Source organism: Podarcis bocagei (assembly GCF_964188305.1).
Source record: "Podarcis bocagei genome assembly, chromosome: 12".
Lineage (NCBI taxonomy): Eukaryota > Metazoa > Chordata > Lepidosauria > Squamata > Lacertidae > Podarcis > Podarcis bocagei.
Genome location: NC_138137.1, coordinates 13,685,476 through 13,707,393, shown reverse-complemented (window position 1 = coordinate 13,707,393; position 21,918 = coordinate 13,685,476). Strand labels below are relative to the sequence as shown.

The 21,918-nt window shown below is 41.3% G+C and overlaps 1 protein-coding gene across 1 annotated transcript in view; it reads left to right on the top strand.

Moving 5' to 3' along the window:
• Positions 1 to 21,918, top strand: part of TMEM108 (transmembrane protein 108) — a 193,006-nt gene that overhangs the window by 83,160 nt on the left and 87,928 nt on the right. The window contains exon 3 of the mRNA XM_081164750.1: positions 11,501 to 11,586. Within this exon, the coding sequence (XP_081020876.1) occupies positions 11,547 to 11,586 (40 nt within the window). The 5' untranslated portion in view covers positions 11,501 to 11,546. The remainder of the gene's footprint in view (positions 1 to 11,500; positions 11,587 to 21,918) is intronic.

The window sequence follows — 21,918 nt, the reverse complement described above, 5'->3', positions numbered from 1 at the left end:
CCAGAAAATAGCCCTGTAGTCTCTGCCACCCACCCCCCCAAACTAGGATTGGAGATAGGATCATACAACAAAAGTTGTTTGTCTTTGTAAAGGAGATTATAAAACAGCAGAATATTGGTGTTATTTCTTTCTGTGGTTCCTTGTTAGGTGGTGATTTGGGAGTGATTTTGTTTTCTAAGGTTTCATTAGTAACTTGTGCACTGGAATGACACAATAAGAGCTGCTTAGCATTCAAATGTCTGAAGCATAAGGCATATATAAAGATAAATATTTTTTAAAATAAATATTGTAAAGCATTTATAAAATTGTGCAGTCAGGCAGGGTTAGCATGCTATGCAGTGGTACCTTGGTTCTCAAACGCCTTGGTACTCAAACTACTTGGAACCCAAATACTGCAAACCCAGAAGTAAGTGTTCCGGTTTGCGAACTTTTTTCAGAAGCCGAACATGCTCTGTTTTGAGTGTTACGCTTCTGTTTTGAGTGCCACACTTCCGTTTTGAGTATTACGCTGAGGTCTGTCTGTTTTTGCTATTTATTTTGTGTTTTTGCAACTCTCTTGTTTTTGTGACTGTGTGGAACCCAGTTCAGCTATTGATTGATTGATTGATTGATTGATTGTGTGACTGCAGTTTATTGCTTTCATTTTATGGATCAATGGTCTGGTTAGATAGTAAAATTTGTGTTAAATTACTGTTTTAGGGTTTTTTTTAAAAGTCTGGAATGGATTAATCCATTTTGCATTACTTTTTATGGGAAAACACGTCTTGGTTTTGGAACACTTTGGTTTTGGAACGGACTTTCAGAACAGATTAAGTTTGAGAACCAAGGTACCACTGTACTGGCTACTTGTGGTGCATGATGTCATAGGCTCTGGTCAATAGATACTTATGTTGATACTCTAACATCAGCAGTCCACACAGCATTGCAATGAAACAGAAAATGAAGCAAGAGCTGACTGGGTGGAAGAGAATCACATTTCCCCAGAAATAAAAATTACTGCTTGAATGCAAAGAAGATGCAATTTTGCCATCTCAGGAGAGCAACTGCAGGGAGAGTTTCCTGCTTGGCAGGGGGTTGGACTCGATGGCCCTTGTGGTCTATTCCAACTCTATGATTCTATGAGACATTTGTATCCCCCCACAACAGCTGAGTAATAACTACACATCCATCACGCAATAAAACAATTGCCTAGAAATGCTCTCAGTGTTCAACGTGACTGATGTTCTTTCCAAGAGTAAATAGCTGTTATGAAAAGAATAATTCAAAGGAAAACTTTTTTTTTTTAAATATCCATTTCAGTTACCTTGAAGAAGCAAATCTGACTGTTCAACTGAAATCCTAGTGAGGACTGAAAGATTTATTTCAGATTTCATGATTCTACACCACTTTATATTTATCGATTGCATTATTAGATGGCTTTCACGTTAAAGTCTCCCTTTGTGTAAACAAGGGGGGGGGAGCAGTGTCATGTCAGAAGGCTCCAGTCTGAGCTATGTAAGTTTATCTGAATATCACAAACAAGCCTGCGTGTGCACACATCCATCTTATAAAGTAAGGAAACAAGGATTCATTAATCCCAAATGGAATGTCTGTAAGGTCCTAATGTTCAGGCTCTGATGTTTCAAAATCACAAAATAGTGCATCTAATGAACCGACCTGGATCCTGTGAACATCATCAGAGACCCTTCTTTGTGGGCCTCCTCCACGAGACGTCTGGAGGGTGACAACATGAGAACAGGCCTTTTCTGCAGTAGCTCCGCGTTTGTGGAATGCTTTCCCCAGGGAGGTTGCCTGGTACCTTCATTATACATCTTTAGGAGCCAGGTGAAAACATTCTTCTTCAATCCGGCTTTTAGCTAATGAACATTCTATGTCCTTTTAAATGTCTTTGTTGGGAGGTGTGCATTAGTGCTTTGTTTTGTTCTGTTTGTGTTTTTGTTACGTATTTTGTGTTTTTATTTTGTATTTTTATGCAAATTTCTTTGAATATAAACAGTATTGTATGCAATTTTGCCTAGCGTATACATGACTTGGCTGGACAACCACATTGCAAAAATTCAAGGAAGGGCAAATTTCAAGGGATGGTTGTGTTTTGCCTTGTGTATTATTTTGGTGTGAATTCAGTAAAGCAGCCTTTAAATGTGAACTGAATTGAACTGGATTTCTGCCCCATCTCTTCATCCAACCTTTCATCCACAACAAGACTACCAACGCAACATTTCACAACAATGCCTTGTCAGCACAGCATGCTAGTAAAGGTAAAGGGACCCCTGACAGTCCAGTCGCAAACGACTCTGGGGTTGCGGTGCTCATCTCGCTTTACAGGCCGAGGGAGCCGGTGTTTGTCTGCTTCTGCAGACAGTTTTTTCTGGGTCATGTGGCCAGCATGACTAAGCCGCTTCTGGCGAAGCCAGAGCAGCGCACGAAAACGCCGTTTACCTTCCCGCCGGTGCGGAACCTATTTATCTACTTGCACTGCGTGCTTTCGAACTGCTAGGTTGGCAGGAGCTGGGAACGAACAACGGGAGCTCACCCCGTCACGGGGCCTTGAACCGCCGACCTTCTGATCGGCAAATCCAAGTGGCACAGTGGTTTAAACCACAGCGCTAACTCCCCACAAAATAAACCTGCATCTTAAACATAGAAGCAGTCGTGACAGAGCGTATTCAGAGGTACAAATATGTCTATTGTCTTCAGCAACCTATAGTCTATCTATCCTGGCCTGTGAAAACATACCAAAAGTCTCTCTTAGTTTGTATGTGTGCACTGAATTTGTTGGGTGATCCAACCCATAAAATAGGATTTACACAGCTATAACATAGTAGTTCCTCCCCTTCCTCTAATGGCTTATTTCATCTGTAGACAATCTGCATAATATAGGCAGATCTGCTTATGAGCTTCTCAGCTTCTTCTGATAGTCCCATCAGGGGCCCTGATGAAAGGGAGAAACCTTCAGATACAGATGGGGAATCATCCTTCATCTTTCATTCTGCAAACTGCCAAACAAACAGAAACCCCCATAGACAGGGGTAGGGGTTGCAAGAGTAGAACTGCAGCCCTTAACTGCAATTGATGTTCAGATGCAACTCCCACTGGGAACTGGTTCAAACAGATTTGCTAATGGTGAATAATTAAGAGCAAAATAAATAATCAATAATGCCCAGTACTTGTTGAGTCAATTGAGGTGGGGGATGGAATTCAATACTGTGAAGTATTTTGGAAAGGATGGGAAGGAGGGTAGCAGTATCACATCAAGGGTTTCTTTTTTAACTGACTGGCCACTTTGGTGATTTTGATTGACTGGCAGCTTTTCACGGGTTGGGGGGAAAGGTTAGGAGCCTCAGACCCGCCAGAAAGAGAGCTGAGAGTAGGTCACCCGTCCTCATTTTGAAGGCCAGAGAAGGCTGCAGGCAGAGCCTTTTCATCCACACTTCCCTGCCATTCTCTTTTCGTTCCTTTTCTACTTGAGCAGTTTTCAAAGGCCCCCAAATTGAGAGTAGAAAAGGTGGGAGAGAAACAATTCCTTCCTCGCCTCCAGATCTAGTAGTGAATTTAAAGGGGAAACGTGCAGGAGGGGGCGGAAACACCTTCAGGTTGCAACCTGTCGGTTTTTAACCTCAACTGCAAGTTGCCTCCTCCCATCACCTCCTTTTTACAATGGTGCATTTGCAGCTTTAGTTTTTTTGTCATAAAGAAAGAAATAAAATCATAAAGATGCGTTTTGAAGTATAAAAGGGAATTATTTACATAAAGGAGACATTTTACATCTGCTGGGTGATACGGTATTCCTTTAAAGTGAATGTGATGAAAGGCTCCTGAGCACGTTTGTCACATCTGAAGTCAGAGCGTTTTATCGCACATTGAATATATTAGATTTAATCACACGGAGACTTTGAATCTTGTGTTGGGTTATGGACCCCTTATTTGCAAGGCCAGCTCTGATGCTTTGTTTATGAGCCCGAATGTGAACGTAGAGCTGAAGGGAGGTTTGAGCTTAAATCAGAGATCAGAGCATTCGGTGTGATAGGTAGCAAGTAGTGCAGAAATATTCTTGATGGCTGCAAATTTGTTTTAGGGCCCCCACCCCTGAAATCAGAGCAAATTAAAACTTGACATTATTGGGGCTTGCCTACACTGCAGACTTAAAAGGGGTAGCTGCCAATTCCCAGGAAAAACAAGGGTGTGTGTGTTTAGGTCACAATGTGCGTGTCAGACATGCCCTGCTCCAGACATACAATTCACCATGGTAGGTATACACTGGTATATTTCTAGAGCCCCTCACACCTGCTAAACACCTGGACATGGGGTTGTGGCAGGCTGGCCCACAGGGCTTCTCAACCCCCTGCGGGATTTACAATTTGGGGTACTGTAAATAATAAGCGGGATAACGTATTTTGGCAGCCAACTAAAAGGTTTGCAAGAACCCAACCAGAGAATAGAGAAAATACTCACCCAAGAAAAGGCTACTGGATAGGGTGAGCTGAGCAACCAGTGAAAACTTCATCAAGAATAAGCAGTTAACAAGCACAGAATAACTTTTTCATAGATGTGTATGAAGCAGATGTTTATGTACACATGGTCTGCTGAACAATGGCTACTCATGTGCAGGATCTGATTTAACATTCCAATATGAGGAAGAAATTCGGAGATGGGGGATGTTGATCAATTTGTAATGCAGCTAAGCATTTCAAGCAGGACATACTCGTATACTGAACCAAGTAATTATAAACGTGCATGTTACAAAGGAAGTTAGGCTGGCAAGCACATGAGCCAGGGCTTTTTGGGTGGTGGCCCCACAATCTTGGAATACTGTCTCGTGTTATATTAGGGAGTCCTCATCCCTGGATATTTTTATACAAGCCTGAAAACCATGTTACCTTGGCTTACATAAACTAATAGTTGCTATGGATCTGATTGTGTGGACTGGTCTTGGTGGCTGTATTGCTAGTTTTAACAATATGGGTTTGTTTTGTTAAGATGCTTAAATGTTGTTTATTATTTTATTGTATTATAATGTGAACCACCTGGGGAAGAATTTTTATTCTCGATTGTGCAGGAATTTATTAGATCAAAAAAATTCAGGACCGCCACCAGAAATAAAGGGGAGACACCCCACCAAAAAAACCAGTCCAGTGAGGACTGCGTATGCTTAGTGTATGAATAATGCTAATGGACTGTTAAAAGGAATGGAAAACTGGGAGGGACATTGAGGGTCTTAAGCAGACATTCTCCACACTGCAACATTTTGTTGCAGGTCTCAGCAATCTTTTCCATAATTCTGCTGATTTCTGTTTGTCAGGGCCCTGAATGATGTAGGCTTGAGATGCTGGTTGCAAGGCTCACAAAATTGAATGCTCTTGCATATATTTTTTAATAGTTTTTATTAAAGATTTTTTTAAAAAAATCCCTAGAGCTAGATGTGAAGGAGAATGTTCTAGCTCAGCCATAATACCTAGTTTGTAATGCGCAGTGGCTTTTTGTTTTCATTTGTTTTCCTTTGATCTAGGACACTGTTGGCATCTTCCTCCTTCAGACATAATGAACGATGCAGTGTTGGGGACCTGTCAGCTCCACTGGACCCTTTTGTTTTCTATTCATCATTATGTCTTAGTTGTCCTCTTTAATTTAGCCAGAGTTCAGTGTGGGGCACAGGATGGAAATCACTCGTTGCAGAAGACAATACCTTGGCTCTGCATGGAGATTTCACACATCCATTTATCATCATGTGTATATTTATACACAGCAGATGCAGCTGTTAGGATTAGAAAGAACATTTAAGGTAATGATTCCTATAGCTCATTCAGCGATTAATAGCTTATCTATGGTATAGACCGTTTCACTCCATAAGATGCACCTAGTTTTTAGAGGAGAAAAACAAGGAAAGAAATATTCTGAACGAAACAGTAGGTGTGTGATTTTTTTTGGTGCAGGCTGTAGCCATGGACATGCTATGCTGAAATATTTATGATTTCAAAATTGTTGCACCTGGTTTTTCCTTCCTTTTTGCGTGCAAAGCATTAAAACTAATTAATGCCATTCTTTATTTCCTTTATTTCCATTTCTGGCTTTCTGTTTTCAGCAAAATTGTGCCATTTTCATGAGAAAAATGTCACAGTATGAGAAAGCTGAAAGCTGTGGGGTGGGGGGATATATGTAGGAAATAAACATCATTTCTGCTTTCACAGATATTCAGGACCCTAAAGATGGCTGCTCAGAAGTAAGCCCTATTTAGTTCAATGTGATTTACTCATAGGAAGGGATGGGGAAGAAATTTGATTAAAATTTAAAGGTGAATCCCCCTAATTTTCTCTTTCTGAAACAGAATGCAAATTGGAATGCAGCCAGCCTTCAGCATTTGCACTTCTCCAAATTTCACAATGCAATTCTCCAGCTAAGTGACTTGCACAAATATGCATATACTAGGATCAAGTGTTCATAAAAGCATGTGTTGGTGAAAAATAATATACAAAAATTCAGTATATTGTGCAAAAATAATATTTTCAAAAATATGTATAAGGCAAAACTGCATACAAATATATGCATATTAGGAGAAATTCACACTAAACTGCTAGTGTAGTAAAAATAAAAATGCAAACTGAATCAGAACTGGGGAGAACTAAATTTAAGATTAGAAAAATGAGAAACAGAGGGAAACCCAGTTTGACAGATTTGCCCATCCTTAATTCCAGTTATAGTTTGCAGCCTTAGAAAAGCCATGCTTATGTTGCTTTAGTAGCATTTGATCAATTTTGGTGTAGCCTTGCAAGCTTTTTCTTCCCTTCCAATCTGCTTTGTTTTCTTTTTTCATCCCGTTCTGTATTATTTTCAAAAGTAACTTCACTTTTGATATTTTACCCAAAAGGATCCATGTCTGCTCAACTGAATGACTTCACTTATATTTATAAGCTATAAAGCCAGAGTAGGATTTGACCCAAAGGATCTTACTCAATTTATTTCATGGAGTTTTAAGTATGGTTCATGACCATTAAGTGGTCTGGTTTTTTCAGCTGTTGGCAGAAGAAAGACTGACATTTCCAACCCAAATGTCTCATGGTTCTTATTTGTGCACAAGCCTGTTCTTGCCTCTCAGAACTCAATAAATTATCCAACTCCTATTTAAATACAATAAAAACTAGCACAACAACTTATACAGTGGTGCTTCGCAAGATGAAACGTCTTGCGAGTTTTTGCGAGTTTGTTTCCTTTTTCTTAAAGCCGCTAAGCCGTTAATAGCCGCTAAGCCACTAATAGCCGTGCTTCGCAAGACGAAAAAACCGCAAGACGAAGAGACCCGCGGGACGGATTAATTTTGTCTTGCGAGGCACCACTGTACATTATTACATAGTACAATCGACAGTAGTTGCTTAAATGCAAGAGGCAGTCATGCATTGGGAATAGTAAATATACGCAAATATAGTGGGCTCTTAGATATACCGTATTTTTCGCCCTATAGGACACACTTTTTCCCCTCCAAAAATGAAGGAAAAATGTGTGTGCGTCCTATAGGGCGAATGCAGGCTTTCGCTGAAGCCTGGAGAGTGAGAGGCATCGGTGCGCACCTACCCCTCTCGCTCTCCAGGCTTCAGGAAGCTATCCGCAAGCCTCGCACGCCTGGCGGGAGGTCCCACCAGGCGCGCAAGGCTTGCGGGCAGCAGCTTGCAGCCCGAAGCATGGGGCGGGCTGCGGAGCCCGCCCCGTGCTTCGGGCAGATGTCGGCAAGCTTTGCGTGCCCTGCAGGAGGTCCTGCCGGGCTCGCAAGGCTTGCAGGCAGCAGCCTGTTCTGGGGGCTGGGGTCAGGGGAAACTCGGGCTTCCCCCGTGCCAGCCCCGTGCCTGGGGGGGGGGATTTTTTTTCTCTTTATTCCCCCCTCAAAAAAGAAACTAGGTGCGTCCTATGGGGCGAAAAATACGGTAAATACTGTATTCCTAATAGTGATTAATATAGAATGGTATGCTGGGTTGTTCACATGTATTGAAAAATTAGTCTGTCTTTTGGAGGTAAAAACCAAGCAACACTACAGGTTAGTGCATGTTAATAGCTGGCTGTATTTTGATGGTCACCACAAGGCATCTGTGGCAGGAATAAACAGGGAAAAATAAGCCTGCTGTAACTATACAGTACCCTGTCTCTCCTCAGAGTGAAGCTACTTAGATAACAAATTCATGTCTAAGGCTTTAGAATGTTTATTCACAGTATATTAGTACAATCCTCCTTTTTGCACATTTAAAGCAAGGATGGGGAACCTCAGTACTGTCCTCAAGCGACACCCCTTCTTCCCTGGCCACACCCCTCCACTGTAGGCTTGCCATACGTCTGGAAAATTCCAGACATGTATGGAAATAGAATGCCTAAAATAGTGTCCAGGGTTGGTTTTCCAGACATGTATGGAAATAGAATGCCTAAAATAGTGTCCAGGGTTGGTTTCCCCCCAGAGTTTTTCTCCATGGTGAGAGCTCCAGCCACCCATGGCGCTGCTGCTGCTGCTGTTGGCGCTGGCTGCTGCCTCCCTCACTTGGCTGTGCATAGCCACCCCATCTGGGAACCACTTCTCCAAGGCGCAGTTGTCCCCGCTCAGTGTCCCAAGCGTGGTGGGCTCTTGCCACAGTCGCAGTGCCAGCACCTGGCACACCGAGGGGCCTAGACCCGCTGTTTACATCTTTGAGCCTGCCCTCCTGGCTACAAGGTGTGAGCATTCCTGCACAACAACTCCCACCATCTCCTGCGGGTAAAAGGAAGGCAACATGGGCTTGTGTGTGTGTGTGTGTGTGTGTGTGTGTGTGTGTGTGTGTGTGTTATTCCGGAAATTGGAAGCGAAAGCATCGCTTTCACTCTCCATGAACTCTGTGATCCAGGGAGGTTGGGTGGCCTTTGGCCCTAGCGGAATAGGCTCCCCCTACCCCCCACTCTTGGCTGGAGGTGATGCTATGGTTGCAGGAGGCTAGGCAGGCTCCTTGTAGGCAGCGGTGGGAAGGAAGAGCAGGTTTGAAGGGGAGCCACAGAAAGCAGGGCAGCAGTGGCCAGAGGTGCGCTAGTTATGGTAGCTAGCTGCATTATTACACATAAGGGTTAACTTTTCCCTTTAAAAAAATCAACAATTTTGGGGATGTCTGGATTTTTTACTTTTTGAAATATGGCAAGCCTACTCCACTGGGTCTTCTTTGTATCCTTGTTGAGTGTTTTGCCTAGGTAGAATGTGGCCTTGGACCTTGCTCATACTTCTAAACTGCCTCGATGGAGGGCAGAGAGGCATGTGCGTCTGTGAATCATCTAGTCTGCTGTACAAAGGTTCATTGTACAAAGGTTCATATTCATTGGTCTGCCCCACAGGCCACCCCCAGAAGGTACCCTAGAAGGAAATGGTGGCCCTCAGGCTGAAAAATGCCTCCCACCCCTGCCTTTAAAGCCAGCTTGATGTGGACAGACCACGTCAGTGGTGGAATAAATCTCTTAGATGACATCATCATCATCATCATCATCATCATCATCATTATTAATACCCCGCCCATCTGGCTGGACCACCCCAGCCACTCTGGATGGCTCCCAGCAGATTAAAAACAGAATAAAACATCAAACATTAAAAACTTCCGTAAACAGGGTTGCTTGTGAAGAAATATATATATGGGGGGGGTGAGCTCTGCCCCTTCTTTCTGTACATGAATAGGAATTCCTGCACAGGGACTATGCATATGCACCCCAGTACACATAGGATCTGAGTCAGGATGGATCTGATGGATTGAGCAGTCTACTTCCAGTCTGTGTCAGCTTCACATGTTCATAAGCCTGTTAAGTCCTGGTTTTGCATTCATTTGCATTTCTTAAAAAAAATCTGAATGAAAATTCATATTGAAATACATCTATGAGGTGGTGGGAACGATGGCAGAGGTTTCATCCTCTGCGAAAAGGACTCAAATGGACCACTTCCGTTTGTGGACTTCCCTTTCTGCTAATGGAGGGGAAGGTCTACAATGTCTAACTGCTCCTCAGCAGACCTCCTCAGGAACTTTGGGTTGCTCTCTTAATATTTAAAAGCCCTTCTTTGAAACTATTTACCTTCAGGATAACTCACTTTATGCACAAGATCAATGGAACATAAGTAAATATTATTTTATTTAAGTGAAAATGGTGTCTTCCCTTAAGGAAATATTGAACCATTTTCACATTCACAGCCAGTTTTAAAATGAAATTGAGAGCAGAAAGAGAGAAGGGAGATATCCAAATGAGAGTATTCTTTGTCACCATGTGTATAAATAGCTGTAAAGTGATAGCATAAGTGAATGTCTTGCCTCTTCCACAGGCAAATGGAGCTAATAAAAGTGGCAATCCTAGGAGACTTCCATCTACAAATCAAATTTGGTCCTCCTGCTTTCATAAACTCCTGGCATTTAATCAGTGGCGGAGTGCTGTTTATTGGTTTGGCTTGCAGTGCAGATGCCTTCAAGATCATCTCTTAAATAAGCTCCGAAGGAATTATAGTGGAGTGCATTGGAATAGCTTGCAAATGCCTTGAGTTGGAAGACAGGGAGAGAAGTTCTTATGAGAAATAAAAGGTATCAAGTACCTAAAGATTGTTAACTTTTTTTTTTTCAAGAGTTGGCTCTTCAGCCTGAAGTGGCAGGCTCTGCAGTAAAGCTCTTTGATAGATGCTGGTGGAGGCTTTCTGGATCTGGTTGCAATGACAAAAGATAACGGCTAGGATTCAAAGACCTGCATAGGCTTACACAGATTCCAGTGAAATGTTTGACACACAGAAACACCGCCACCCTGCTTTATTTAGCTGCCTCCAAACTGTTTTTCAAATTTCCCTTGGTTTCAGAAGCAGGTTTTCCCCCCAGTAAAAATACGTCTTAAAACCCCTGTGGCTTCATGAAACTAATGTAATGCTTCTTTGGATCCATGTGTTTTGGTGATAAGGATCTGAACACAACAGTCACCTATAACCTTTGTTATATATTTCTTGGGTGCCTCCTGGAACTGCTCAGAGATCATTATGAATTGGTTGGGTGCATGCCAACTACTAAAATTACTGGGTGGGTGGGAGGAGTGGTGATACTAATTCTCTGTAAGAAACATCAGACAGATGGTTATGAAAATCGTGCAAGGGTGGGGGATATGTGGTCTTGCAGATGTGGGCTGGCATTTTTATACCAGCATTGCCAAAAAATGTGCATGCATGAGGAGCACCCATCTCACAATCAACACCCTTGATGAATGGCTCCCAATCTGTATAATAAAGAGACCCAGCAGCAGAAATACTCAGTTGTCTGCTTCGTTTTAATTCACATACCTTATTTTTAAAAAACTCACAGTTGGCAACTTGGTCAACCAAGTACGAGACAGGGACTCTGCAACCTATTTCGACAATTTCTGATTATGTTTTTTTAGCTGCTTGGAAGGCCACAGAGGCCACATAGACCAGGATAGCTCCTTAACAAACAAACACAAAAGCAAACAACAAACAAACAAACTTATTCATATCCTGTCCTTCTTCATCATCTCCTAGACAGAATCATGAATAAACTGCAGGACAACCTGGAGCAGATGATACCATGAAGAGAAGTTTACAAGTCCTCTATTGCCAACTGCTTAGTAAGTAGACAGTCATCTGAATACTTTGATATACTCTCTCTATTTTAGGTGTACTTACTTTGGATATGAGTAATACTACTCTTGCCACCCCCCTTCTCCCCCCTCTTAATGTTCATCAAAATTTATTGTATTTTTCCTTCCATTGTTCATCTCACACAACCTACCTTATCCCTTTCTTCCCCTTTCTTGGGCTCGGGGTTAAGCTGTTAAATTGTGTTCTTTTAAGGGCAAGCTAGTGGTGATAGCAAATGGATGCCTCCATGTGTCTTAGAGTTGGATATCTCTTATAGCAGTTGTCTGAACTACTTGGGACAACCTAGCCATGTTGCTAAATGCCTGGATGCTGCCAAATGCATGAATGCCTCTGATAACTGCTTAGAGGTTTTGATGATTAAGGGGTATATATAAAATAAATAAAACTGCGGCTGCAAATCGTAATTCCCAGCTCCTCCATAGTGTTTAGAACGTAACTGTGTGCTGATGTTTTCTCCCCCCCTCGTTCTCAGTGATAAAAAGGGGAGGCAGTATAATGCCAGGCATAGGTGTCCGGTCCCAGCAAGGGTTGAGGTTGAGGTGGTGAGTGGTCTTTGGCACAGGCACTTACAAACAAGGTGCCATCAGGAAAGGTGGAGTCACATCCATTTCCTGGACAGAGGAGTGTCTTAAGATTCTGACTAGAGCATTTCCTTCTGTGCTGTATAGAACTGTTGATTCAGCAGAATGGTGGCGCAGTCATTGGTTCCTGCAGCATGGAAGTGATGGGGCATTATTAAGAGCATTGTCTTGAGTCTGAGGAAGATGGCAGTACATAATACATTCTCCAGTTTGGGTCTGAGAGCTGAGAACAGCAACTTCCCCAAAAGTTGTCTCCACCTCCCATGAGTTTTCCTCCGAGGAAGATAGGAATGGGGCCTGAAAACACAATAGGATGCAGGTAAATTCTACCAGATGTTATGATGGGGGAGAAAGAGCCAGATGTGTATTTCTTACTTTTTGTAGCAGCTGTACATCAGGTCACATTTCTAATTTTATTTTATTATTTTTTTCAAAAAAAAAAAGAATTTTGGTTTTCACACTTATCACATAAAAAAGATACAAGAGAAAAGAATCATAGAATCATAGAATCATAGAATCATACACAAAAACAAAGAAAAACAGAATTATTACTTCCAAATCCTAATTTCATTACATTGATAACTGACTTCCTCAAATCCCCTCTAACTGAATTTCATTATATCACCTATTTAGCAGTTCTCCAAATTCGTATTTCTAATAATATTAACTTCTTTGACATTTCTAATTTTAAGGTGTCTCTTTGTTCCATGCAGGACTTGTTTTTTGACCCTGAACTCTCAGATATAATCCACTAGTTTTATTGTTGTCATAGTAGCTGTACTTGCATGTTTGCAAATGAAGAATTTGTTTAGCTTTAGAGCTGCTAAATAAAGTAAAATTAAAGGGGATAAATATGTACTCAGTTCCTTTAGTTTAGTAGGTTTTATCTGTTGATAAATGTTTTATATCCAAACCTTGATTCATGTCATCAAATTACTTTCTGCAAGCTACATGCCATGCTATCTAATTCCATTAAAAGTTATTAGGTGTTTTAACTGCTATGGTTATTAGGAATTCTTTTGTGTTCATTTTTTACATAGTGATGGAATGTTTCTAGTCAGCAGTAGTCTATTTAGGGATTATATATTTATGGAGCTATGGTATGGCTGAAAGTTATTTTCACATGTTCATAATTCACACAGTCTGAATAGATACATACTCATCTGTTTGCAAGAGAGGTTGAAAATCATATCCAAAAAGAGGATTTCAAGTTAGCTTACGAGGGTCATTCCCAACCCATTTATGAAAGTAGCACAGATTAAGATGTTTTTCTATTTACTGTTATATTCATCAGCACAAGATAATTTAATAGAGTTTGAGCTAATGAAAATATTACATCCCAAGCTAATGCTAATTCAAGCACTGGTGAATGCAGTACTTTCTATAATGCACCTAAAATTTACTTCATCTGCACATAAGTGATTAGTATATTATTATTACTGATGTAATTGACTTCATCTGAGCATAGCAAGCTGCTTTATTGGTTCACCTTGCTCAGTATTACCTGACTAGCAGAGGCTTCTTCCTTGACTTCAAATAGGAGACATTCTTGGAGATGCCAGGAATTGAAAGTGGGACAGTCTACTTCCAAAGCAGATGCTCTACCACTGAGCTTCAGCCTTTTCCCAAATGTACTTCGGATACACAGGCTACAAAAAACAAAGATTAATGAATCTTAGTCTTTGCATTCATAAGCCAGAATCTACTTCAGCTGATGCATGCATGCATGCAGTTGGCAGGTTAGGGCAGGGATAGCAATATAGTGCTGCAATTGTAGTGCCATTTACCTGGGAGAAAGCCCCAATGAATTCAGTGGGACTCACTCTGAGTAGACATGGTAGGGGTTGCACTGGTAGGAGATCAAAAAGCAGAGATAAACCATGGATCACCCAGCAGCTCCTCGATTCTGGCAGTCCCTTTTAGCTTGCTTTGCTTTTTGGTGGGTAAGCCTGCAAAACTGTCAACCAAGTAGAAGCAGGTTGTTGTCATGTGGTGATGCATATTGCAAATGATGTGTATTATGCAGATGTAAGTCACAGACTGAAACATTCATTGATTTTTGCATGGCTTTTGAGAACAAGCTTCTAGGTTTCTAAAAAGTATTGGAAGCAGAATATAAAAGATGTGTCAGCCCTTTCTGTCAATGTCCCTGATTGCAAGATTTGCTTTGGGCTTTTAGTGTATAAGCTTTTCAAGAACAGAAAAGAGATAAAAAATGCAGAGATCCTCTCAGGGATTTCAGTGACAAAAAAAAGTACTGATGTGTTGTCATATAAACAGTGAAAGTGGCGCAACTTGTTATTAAAATACAACTTTTTCAAAAATGTGAATTCCAGCGCAGGTTGAGTGAATGAACAAGCTAATTTTTTTGTACTATCTGTACAATGGAGCAGAATTGTTTCATTCTATCACTAAAGCTAGTTGGGGAGCGGGGAGAAGAATCTGTGCAGTATATTTGTTTGGAGCTATTGTAAAAGTGTTCTTTGTCCCTTACAGCAAAGAGATGATCTATATGTCTGTTTAATTTCCAATAAACTAGTTTGTTTATGCCTGCTAGGCAGACTTTCTACTTTAATGGGCTTGTTCCAATTGCTTTTCACACACTCCAGTTACCATTCATAAAGAGTAAGAACATATTAGACATGAATAGGGTTAGAAGGTTTTTATTCTGGAACTTTAATCCTCAAGGAAGCTGGCTTAATGTTGCTCTGTGAAACATAGTCTCTCTCTCTCTCTCTCTCTCTCTCTCTCTCTCTCTCTCTCTCTCTCTGGTAGTAAAAATGTTTACTGGGTTTTCTAAAACTGGTTACTAGTTCACATAAAATAACAGCTATAAAGATATCACCCTAGCCCGTGATCTTGGCCACATTTATAGGGAAGCCGAGACCCATTGGATCAACATGTAATGTTAAACGATGCCAGAGTCCCAGTGAAAATGCTGCTATCAGAGTGGAGGAGAAATTTCAGTGAGAAATGTAGGCTTGATCTTTCTGCTGAGTGAGAGCAAGTTTCAGGATGGTGTCACAGCATTCTTCCATGAAAGATTCTCATAAATTTACCACGTACCTGCCTCACCTCCTACTGATCTGCAGGAATACACATGGGTTCATGAGAGCATTACAATGGGCCACAACGGGACATCTATATAGTCTTCCTATAACTCCATCCAATATGGCTGTGCACCAGATTCGCTCCAGGTCCATGCCCCTAGCTTAAAATTGGACCTATTCACAGGGATTTTGGCATTGGCCAAGTTGGGTAGAGAAATCCATGGATTGCTGTTGGTCAGGATGCATGGCCCATAAGGACCCAAGGCTCTGGGGGTGGGGCATCAGGCAGGAAGGAAAAGCAGGCAGTGTTTGGGAAAACCCCATGTAGAGGCTCAGACCAACTTGACTGTGTCTTCCTGGGAGAAGGTAGAAGCCCACAACCACCTGGTACTCCCTCCTTCCTGGCACTCCATCCCTGAACGGGTACCTCACACAGGATTGATGCCTGTGTGCACCAGCTGTGGAGCCATCACACTTTCAGGTTGCTCCTTTGCAAGTGGCTTCCCTGCAGAGAATCTGCTTGCAAAGGCACACCCTACAATTGACCCCTCTGCTCTCGATCAGGGGAAGGGAAGGAGACACATGTCCCTCTACCATTCCATGTACAGTAGCCAGCTGAACTGGCAACCAAATTTTAATTCAACGTTACTGAAAGGAGAGCATCTTTCACTACATAAAAGGCAAGGTCACAACAGAGAGGAATGGTGGGGAGGGGCATTCAGGAAGAACAGCTAGGAGTTGCAGCTGTTGCCCCCCAGCACCGGCCACATGAGGCAGATGCCTCATTTTGCCTAATGGTAGGGTTTCCCTGCATCCAGTTGTCAGGAGCTCGTCCTATACTCGAGTAGGACCCTGGCAGAGACACATGCCCAACTGGCATGTTCTCTCCCTCCTGGTCGTTCGTTCAGGAGCTTCAAAAGCTTTCTTCAGCCCGAACATCACAGTGACTGATGCCAACACACTTAGGGATCTGGTACACTTAGGGATCCGCCGAGTCTTCGCAGCTTGCATAACAGACCTCAGCAACTCAGCATTTTGGCTAATCTACTTTATTTACATATAAACATGCACAGAGCACTGCAACATGACTCCCTCTCTCTCTAGCATCAGACAGCAAAGAGAAAGAACAAAGGACAATAGTCCCACTTCACGGAACACAGTAACGCAAACATCCTGTCTCTGTCACTTCCCACTCTGTGGAGTCAAAGCATACACCGTCATGTGATAGACAAAAATCCCATGACTGCAATCATGGAGCAGGAATTCTAACATCAGTGCCCTCCCAGCCATGCACATTTCTAGTTTGAAGCCTAACAGTAGATAGGGTGGCAGGGCTCTGTTGTAGCTATCAAATGGTAACTAAATTTTATATTATTATTGTTGTTGTTGGTGTTGTTGGTGTTATTATTATCATTAAAAAGAATGCATCTATGAACTCTTATGTGGAGTTAGGCTGTTATTCTTAATCCTCAGTAAGCATGCATAGAATAGGAGTTGTACATTGCATTTTCAACATTTCTCTGGTAGATATACATTCCATGCATAAATAAGAAGAATGGGGAGAAGGAAAACAAGATTTCAAAATAGGTACATTGATTAACATCTTGAAACCACTACAAGGGCTTTTGTTGATAAGCGTCAATTAAAGTGAACATGTGTCTACAGCTTTCCTTCATTTGCCACCAGACACATATTATGCTACATTTGCTACTTTCATTAAGCGGCTGGCTTTGTAAGGAGAGTTTAAAAAACAACACACCCCTAATATGGTGATTAAGCCCTGCAGCTTGAACCATAATAATTCAGTATAGATGTTTGTTGTGCTTTCTTTCTCCATGGGTGGCTGAAACTGAATGTATAATAGTGAATATTTTGGGGGGAGGGGACTTTAAGTGACTGTGAAATTAAGCTCCCATCCAGGTTCTTTGGAGTTAAGCAGAACTAAACAGTTGTGCAGTGTGAGGTGTTTGTGGGCAAAGCTTCGCATAGTGGGTTGGATCTACTCAGAAGTAAGCCCCACTAAGTTTCTGCTAGACTTGTTTTCAGAAAAGGTAAATAGGATTGCAGCTAGGATAGCTGACTTAGCTCCTATTGAAATCAATGGGAAAAGCTAGTCATGACTTACATTCCATTAATTTAAATGAGAATTAAGTTCAACTAAGTTATGCACTTTCATTATTATTATTTATTGAACTTATATCCTGCCTTTCCTACTGAAGGACCCCAAGATGGCAAACACACCTTTATCAAATCTAAAATCAAATTTAAAAATCTAAAAACAGTGAAAACATTCACAAAACAGTTATAGTTTAAAGCATCTAAAACAGTTACAGTTAAAATATTCTTAAAACAGTGAAATCATTCTCTCATTTCTGAATCTATATGTTAGTTGCATTAAGGAGGCATCACACAGTTACTGAAGGGAGGAATGGCCTCACTTAGATGTCCACATTGATTGCATGCAGGCTTCTTCACTGTGGATGACTATAGTAATAAGTGAATGACTGAAGGCAGTCCCACACAGCATGTCCAACACCAGCAATGGCACCGGTAATCATGTGATTCCCCCTTCATACTAATAACCAATCCAGTTCAATGTCTCACTCCAATCCAGTGTTTCACTGGCTTTAAAAAACAAAACAACATATAGCCAAGGAGGCCATGATTGCAGACAAGGGAAGGAGCTGCTTAAACCTTTCTCCTCTTGAAGTTTAACAATTAAGCATTACTCCTGTGAAATTGCTTTGCCCCCCCCCCCCCGCCCTGTGGGTCTTTATTGTTATGAGTTTGCGATGTTATATGCCAGACCCTTCTAATCCCTGGAGCAAGTGCTAAAAGCTAATCAAGTCTTCTTATTCCTGGAAATAGTCAAAGTAGGTTCTTGGTGATGTGGTGGGGGATTAAGGCGCTCAGTGCAAGAGCCTCAACAGACAAAGCCAGCATTTGGAGTACAGTTTTGCAGCCATGGGACCTAGATGTAAAGCAGTAAACTGGGAGAAAACAGAGAGACAGCAATGTTTGATATCTGTTTGAATCCAAGGCTGTGGCTATGGGAGAAACAATACCCTTTGGGGTGTTAATGCTGTTAACCTCTCCATCATAGGCTCAGGTTGTATATACAGTGGTACCTTGGTTTACAAACTTAATCCGTTCTGGAAGTCCGTTCTTAAACCGAAACCGTTCTTAAACCGAGGCACACTTTCCCTAATGTGGTCTCCCACTGCCGGTGCCCTTCCACTGTTCGGCTTCCATTCTTAGACCGAGGGAAAGTTTGCAAACCGGGACACTACTTCCAGTTTTGTGGAGTTCCTCAACTGAATCGTTCATAAGCAGGGCTGTTCTTAAACTGAGGTACCACTGTATGTGTAAATAAACCATATATCATAAAGACACCACAGTCTCCGCTGTGCCTCATTCTCAAAGGAAACCCAAACCCTGGGTACGCACCTGGATCCCCTGGAATCTTGCATCACTCAAAGATTGGGATGGTGCGCAACAATATATTTTCTTCTGTAGAGAAAAGCCACTAGGGAGGGAGCAATTATTATTAGCCGTTACATGGATAATGTATTTCCATAATATGAGCTGCTCACTGAATTTAGTTTTTCTTGTAGGCCAAGCTGAAAGCTCCTTAGTTTTTCTATATTTAGAATACACAATCATAGCAGTAATAAATGTAGACCATTCGGCAACACATTTGTTTGATAAATTTTTTTGGAGTTTTTGATATTCAAAAAGCAAAGGATGTCACTTTCTGTTTGAGAGGAAAATATAACGCTAGGCAAAAAACATCATGAGTGGTGACATCTTCACTATTTATTCTGTCTGCTTTACTTTAAATTTGAATCTGCCTCTGGGAGTGCTGTATTTCCACATCCAAAGCTCCTTTGGATCTAGCTAGCTTAGAAGGAAACAATAAGGAATGAGTTATATGACTTGGTGACAGTCCGCTCATAGAAAACAGCAGGATGTTCCTCTTCCTATCTGGAAAAGTTGGTTGTTGATGTTTTTCTCCCAATCAGCATTGCTTTCATATTCCTCTGTGCATGAACCAGTTCCATAGCAGAAATCCAGTTGCGTTTTCAGATTTCTTTGATCATGTCAAATAGTGTTTTTAAGTAATGCAGAAGGCTGCATTCCTGTGCTTAGTGACACATGCATAAGCCTTGCTGAAGTCAGTACGATTTGCGCATACATAATTGATGGCAGAATGTAACCGTTAGACTTCAGTGAAACTGGGCATGCCTCCTCTTGTCAAACGTATACACTTCTTAAGACACCAATTCTTTGAATTTCAAGCAGGCATGTGTAATGCATAACAGTTTTCTATTCCTCAAAGCCAATGAGCATAATATTTGGAGTTTGGATAATTGCACGTATAACTGACTTCAAAGCTTGTTCTTTGTAACTAGGGATGGGGATAAATTTTATTTTGTTTGAATTTTAATGAGAAGCTACTTTATCCACACATTTTGAACGCACATGTGAACCAGTCACAGTTATCTTTCTAAATTTATACTTTCCCCAAATTTGTGATGCAGTTCTTCAACCAAAGAATGTGTTAGCATATATTAGGGGATAGAGTGCAACCCTCGCCATACATTTTTTAAAACAGCATGCCAAAATGCATGATATTTGCATAAATTGCTTGCAGAAATGCGTAAAACTGCGTACAAAAATGTGTATATTTGGAGAAATGATTAATAAAATGCTGATGAATTTTCATGAGGACTTTTTTATAATGCAAATAGCTGAAAAAAGTGTGGAGAACTGAATTTAGGTTGGGAGAAAGGAGAAACTGAATGAAACTGTAATTGGAATATTCATTCATCCCCATTTAACGCACTGCAGTGTTTATAACAGATTTTCTGAGAAGAAAAAGGAGGTGGCAGCACCAAGAGGGCTGAAAGACCCTAGAAGGAGACAAGGCCTTGAAAGAATGTTCAAAGTGGAAACATTTACAGGAAATGCAAAATGCCCAGTGCATTTTGGTGTATCACCTTCTGCATGGACAAAGAATACAGCACTTGTGATGATTCTGAAGGATATTGTCTCAGATTTCTTTGCCTCTGGAGAAGGAGACAATTCATATATATGAATCAAGCATGTTGCATTTCCCATAAATGTTTCCATTTTGAGTACCATTTCTTCCCTTTCTTGGCAAAAGGTCCCCTCCCCCATTAATTTTACTGCCATAAATACACGGTTGAACTCTGTTTGTTCAAATGTGTGGATATTATCTGGTCATTGTTTCCAAATTGAGGAACATGAGAGATCTATGCTGGTCATAGTGTAGCTTCCACATGTCTCCTCACATGTTTGTTTTTTTGTTTTGCTCAGCAGCTATTTCCCCAACCCTGCATCGCACCCCCAGACTGTCAACAAGGAAATACTTGTGTGCATGCCCCATAAGGGAAAAGTTAATGGAGGGTAACTGAGAGTGTGAAACTAGTGATTGAGAAGAAAGGGGCAACACACAACCATGTGGTAACTTCCCAGCAAACACTACCCAGTGGGAAATGTCAGTGTATAAGTATCAGAGACAAAAGAAATGTAAAGTGCTTTTGTATAGACAAACGTATACAAATGCAGACACAGAAAGGAATGGATCTGTGTGACCCACATGCACACTAATTCCACGATATTGACACAACTTCAGTCTGGCTGATGCCTTTCTCTGTACCACATGTGCTGTTGGTTGGTTTGGTTATTAAATTTATATCTCAAAGCTGCCCAGGGTGGCAAAAAAAAGAAAAGAAGTGACAATACATCAAAAACATTTTAAAAACACTTCCAAAGCAGATGCAGACAGGGCAAAGATGTTGTGCTGATTCCAACTTTAAACTGGCGTTATTGTATCATATTCATCCAGAATGGGGTGTAACATTAAGGGTATCATATCCATGTGTGTGCAAAATGAGCAGGCGAAAGGTTGCATAAATACATATAGGCAGGCCTTTACAATTTGTATTTGTTTTGCTCTGCACAGCAGAGACTTCCCTAACTCTGTATTGTACCCCAAACCATCAAACCTGACTTATGGTGCAGCAAGCAGTGGCAAAACTCCTTTGCTAAAATAGAATTAATGGTGGTGAATTGCATTCAATGTCACTCTAAAACCACAGATACATTTGGGAAGTTTTGCAACCTAGCCAAAAATGCACAGGCATAGGCTATTAAAAAGGGGCTGAGAGTATAGATTTGTATACCATGTTTTAAGACCGTGTCATTAAGTTTAGCATTAAAAGCTGATTGACTCCTACATGATGGCATTGGCTGGTCTTGTGAGCAGACAGGCAAATCCTTGCATTTGCCCACGGTTCTCAGCATGATAGTATCTTGACAGAAGGCATCTTCACTTTTATGCTCATTCTGACACGTTTATAAAAAGAGCCAAATGAAAGCTCTTTCAAGATTAATGAGAAAGGGTAGCTTTCTTTAATGCATATCCTCCATACACTTGCAATTTGCCAAGGCAGATTCCTTATGCTGGGAACCAAAGCAGTACAATGAGTTCATCCTATGCCAGACATATTAGTACAAGTTCATCATCTAATAGAAGATTTACATATGCAGTAGCCTATTTTCATACATGGCACTAAAAGTGTCTTTCAACCTCTCTCCCACTGCATGTGTGAATGCTGTCAGCTCAGAATCAGAAGTGAAG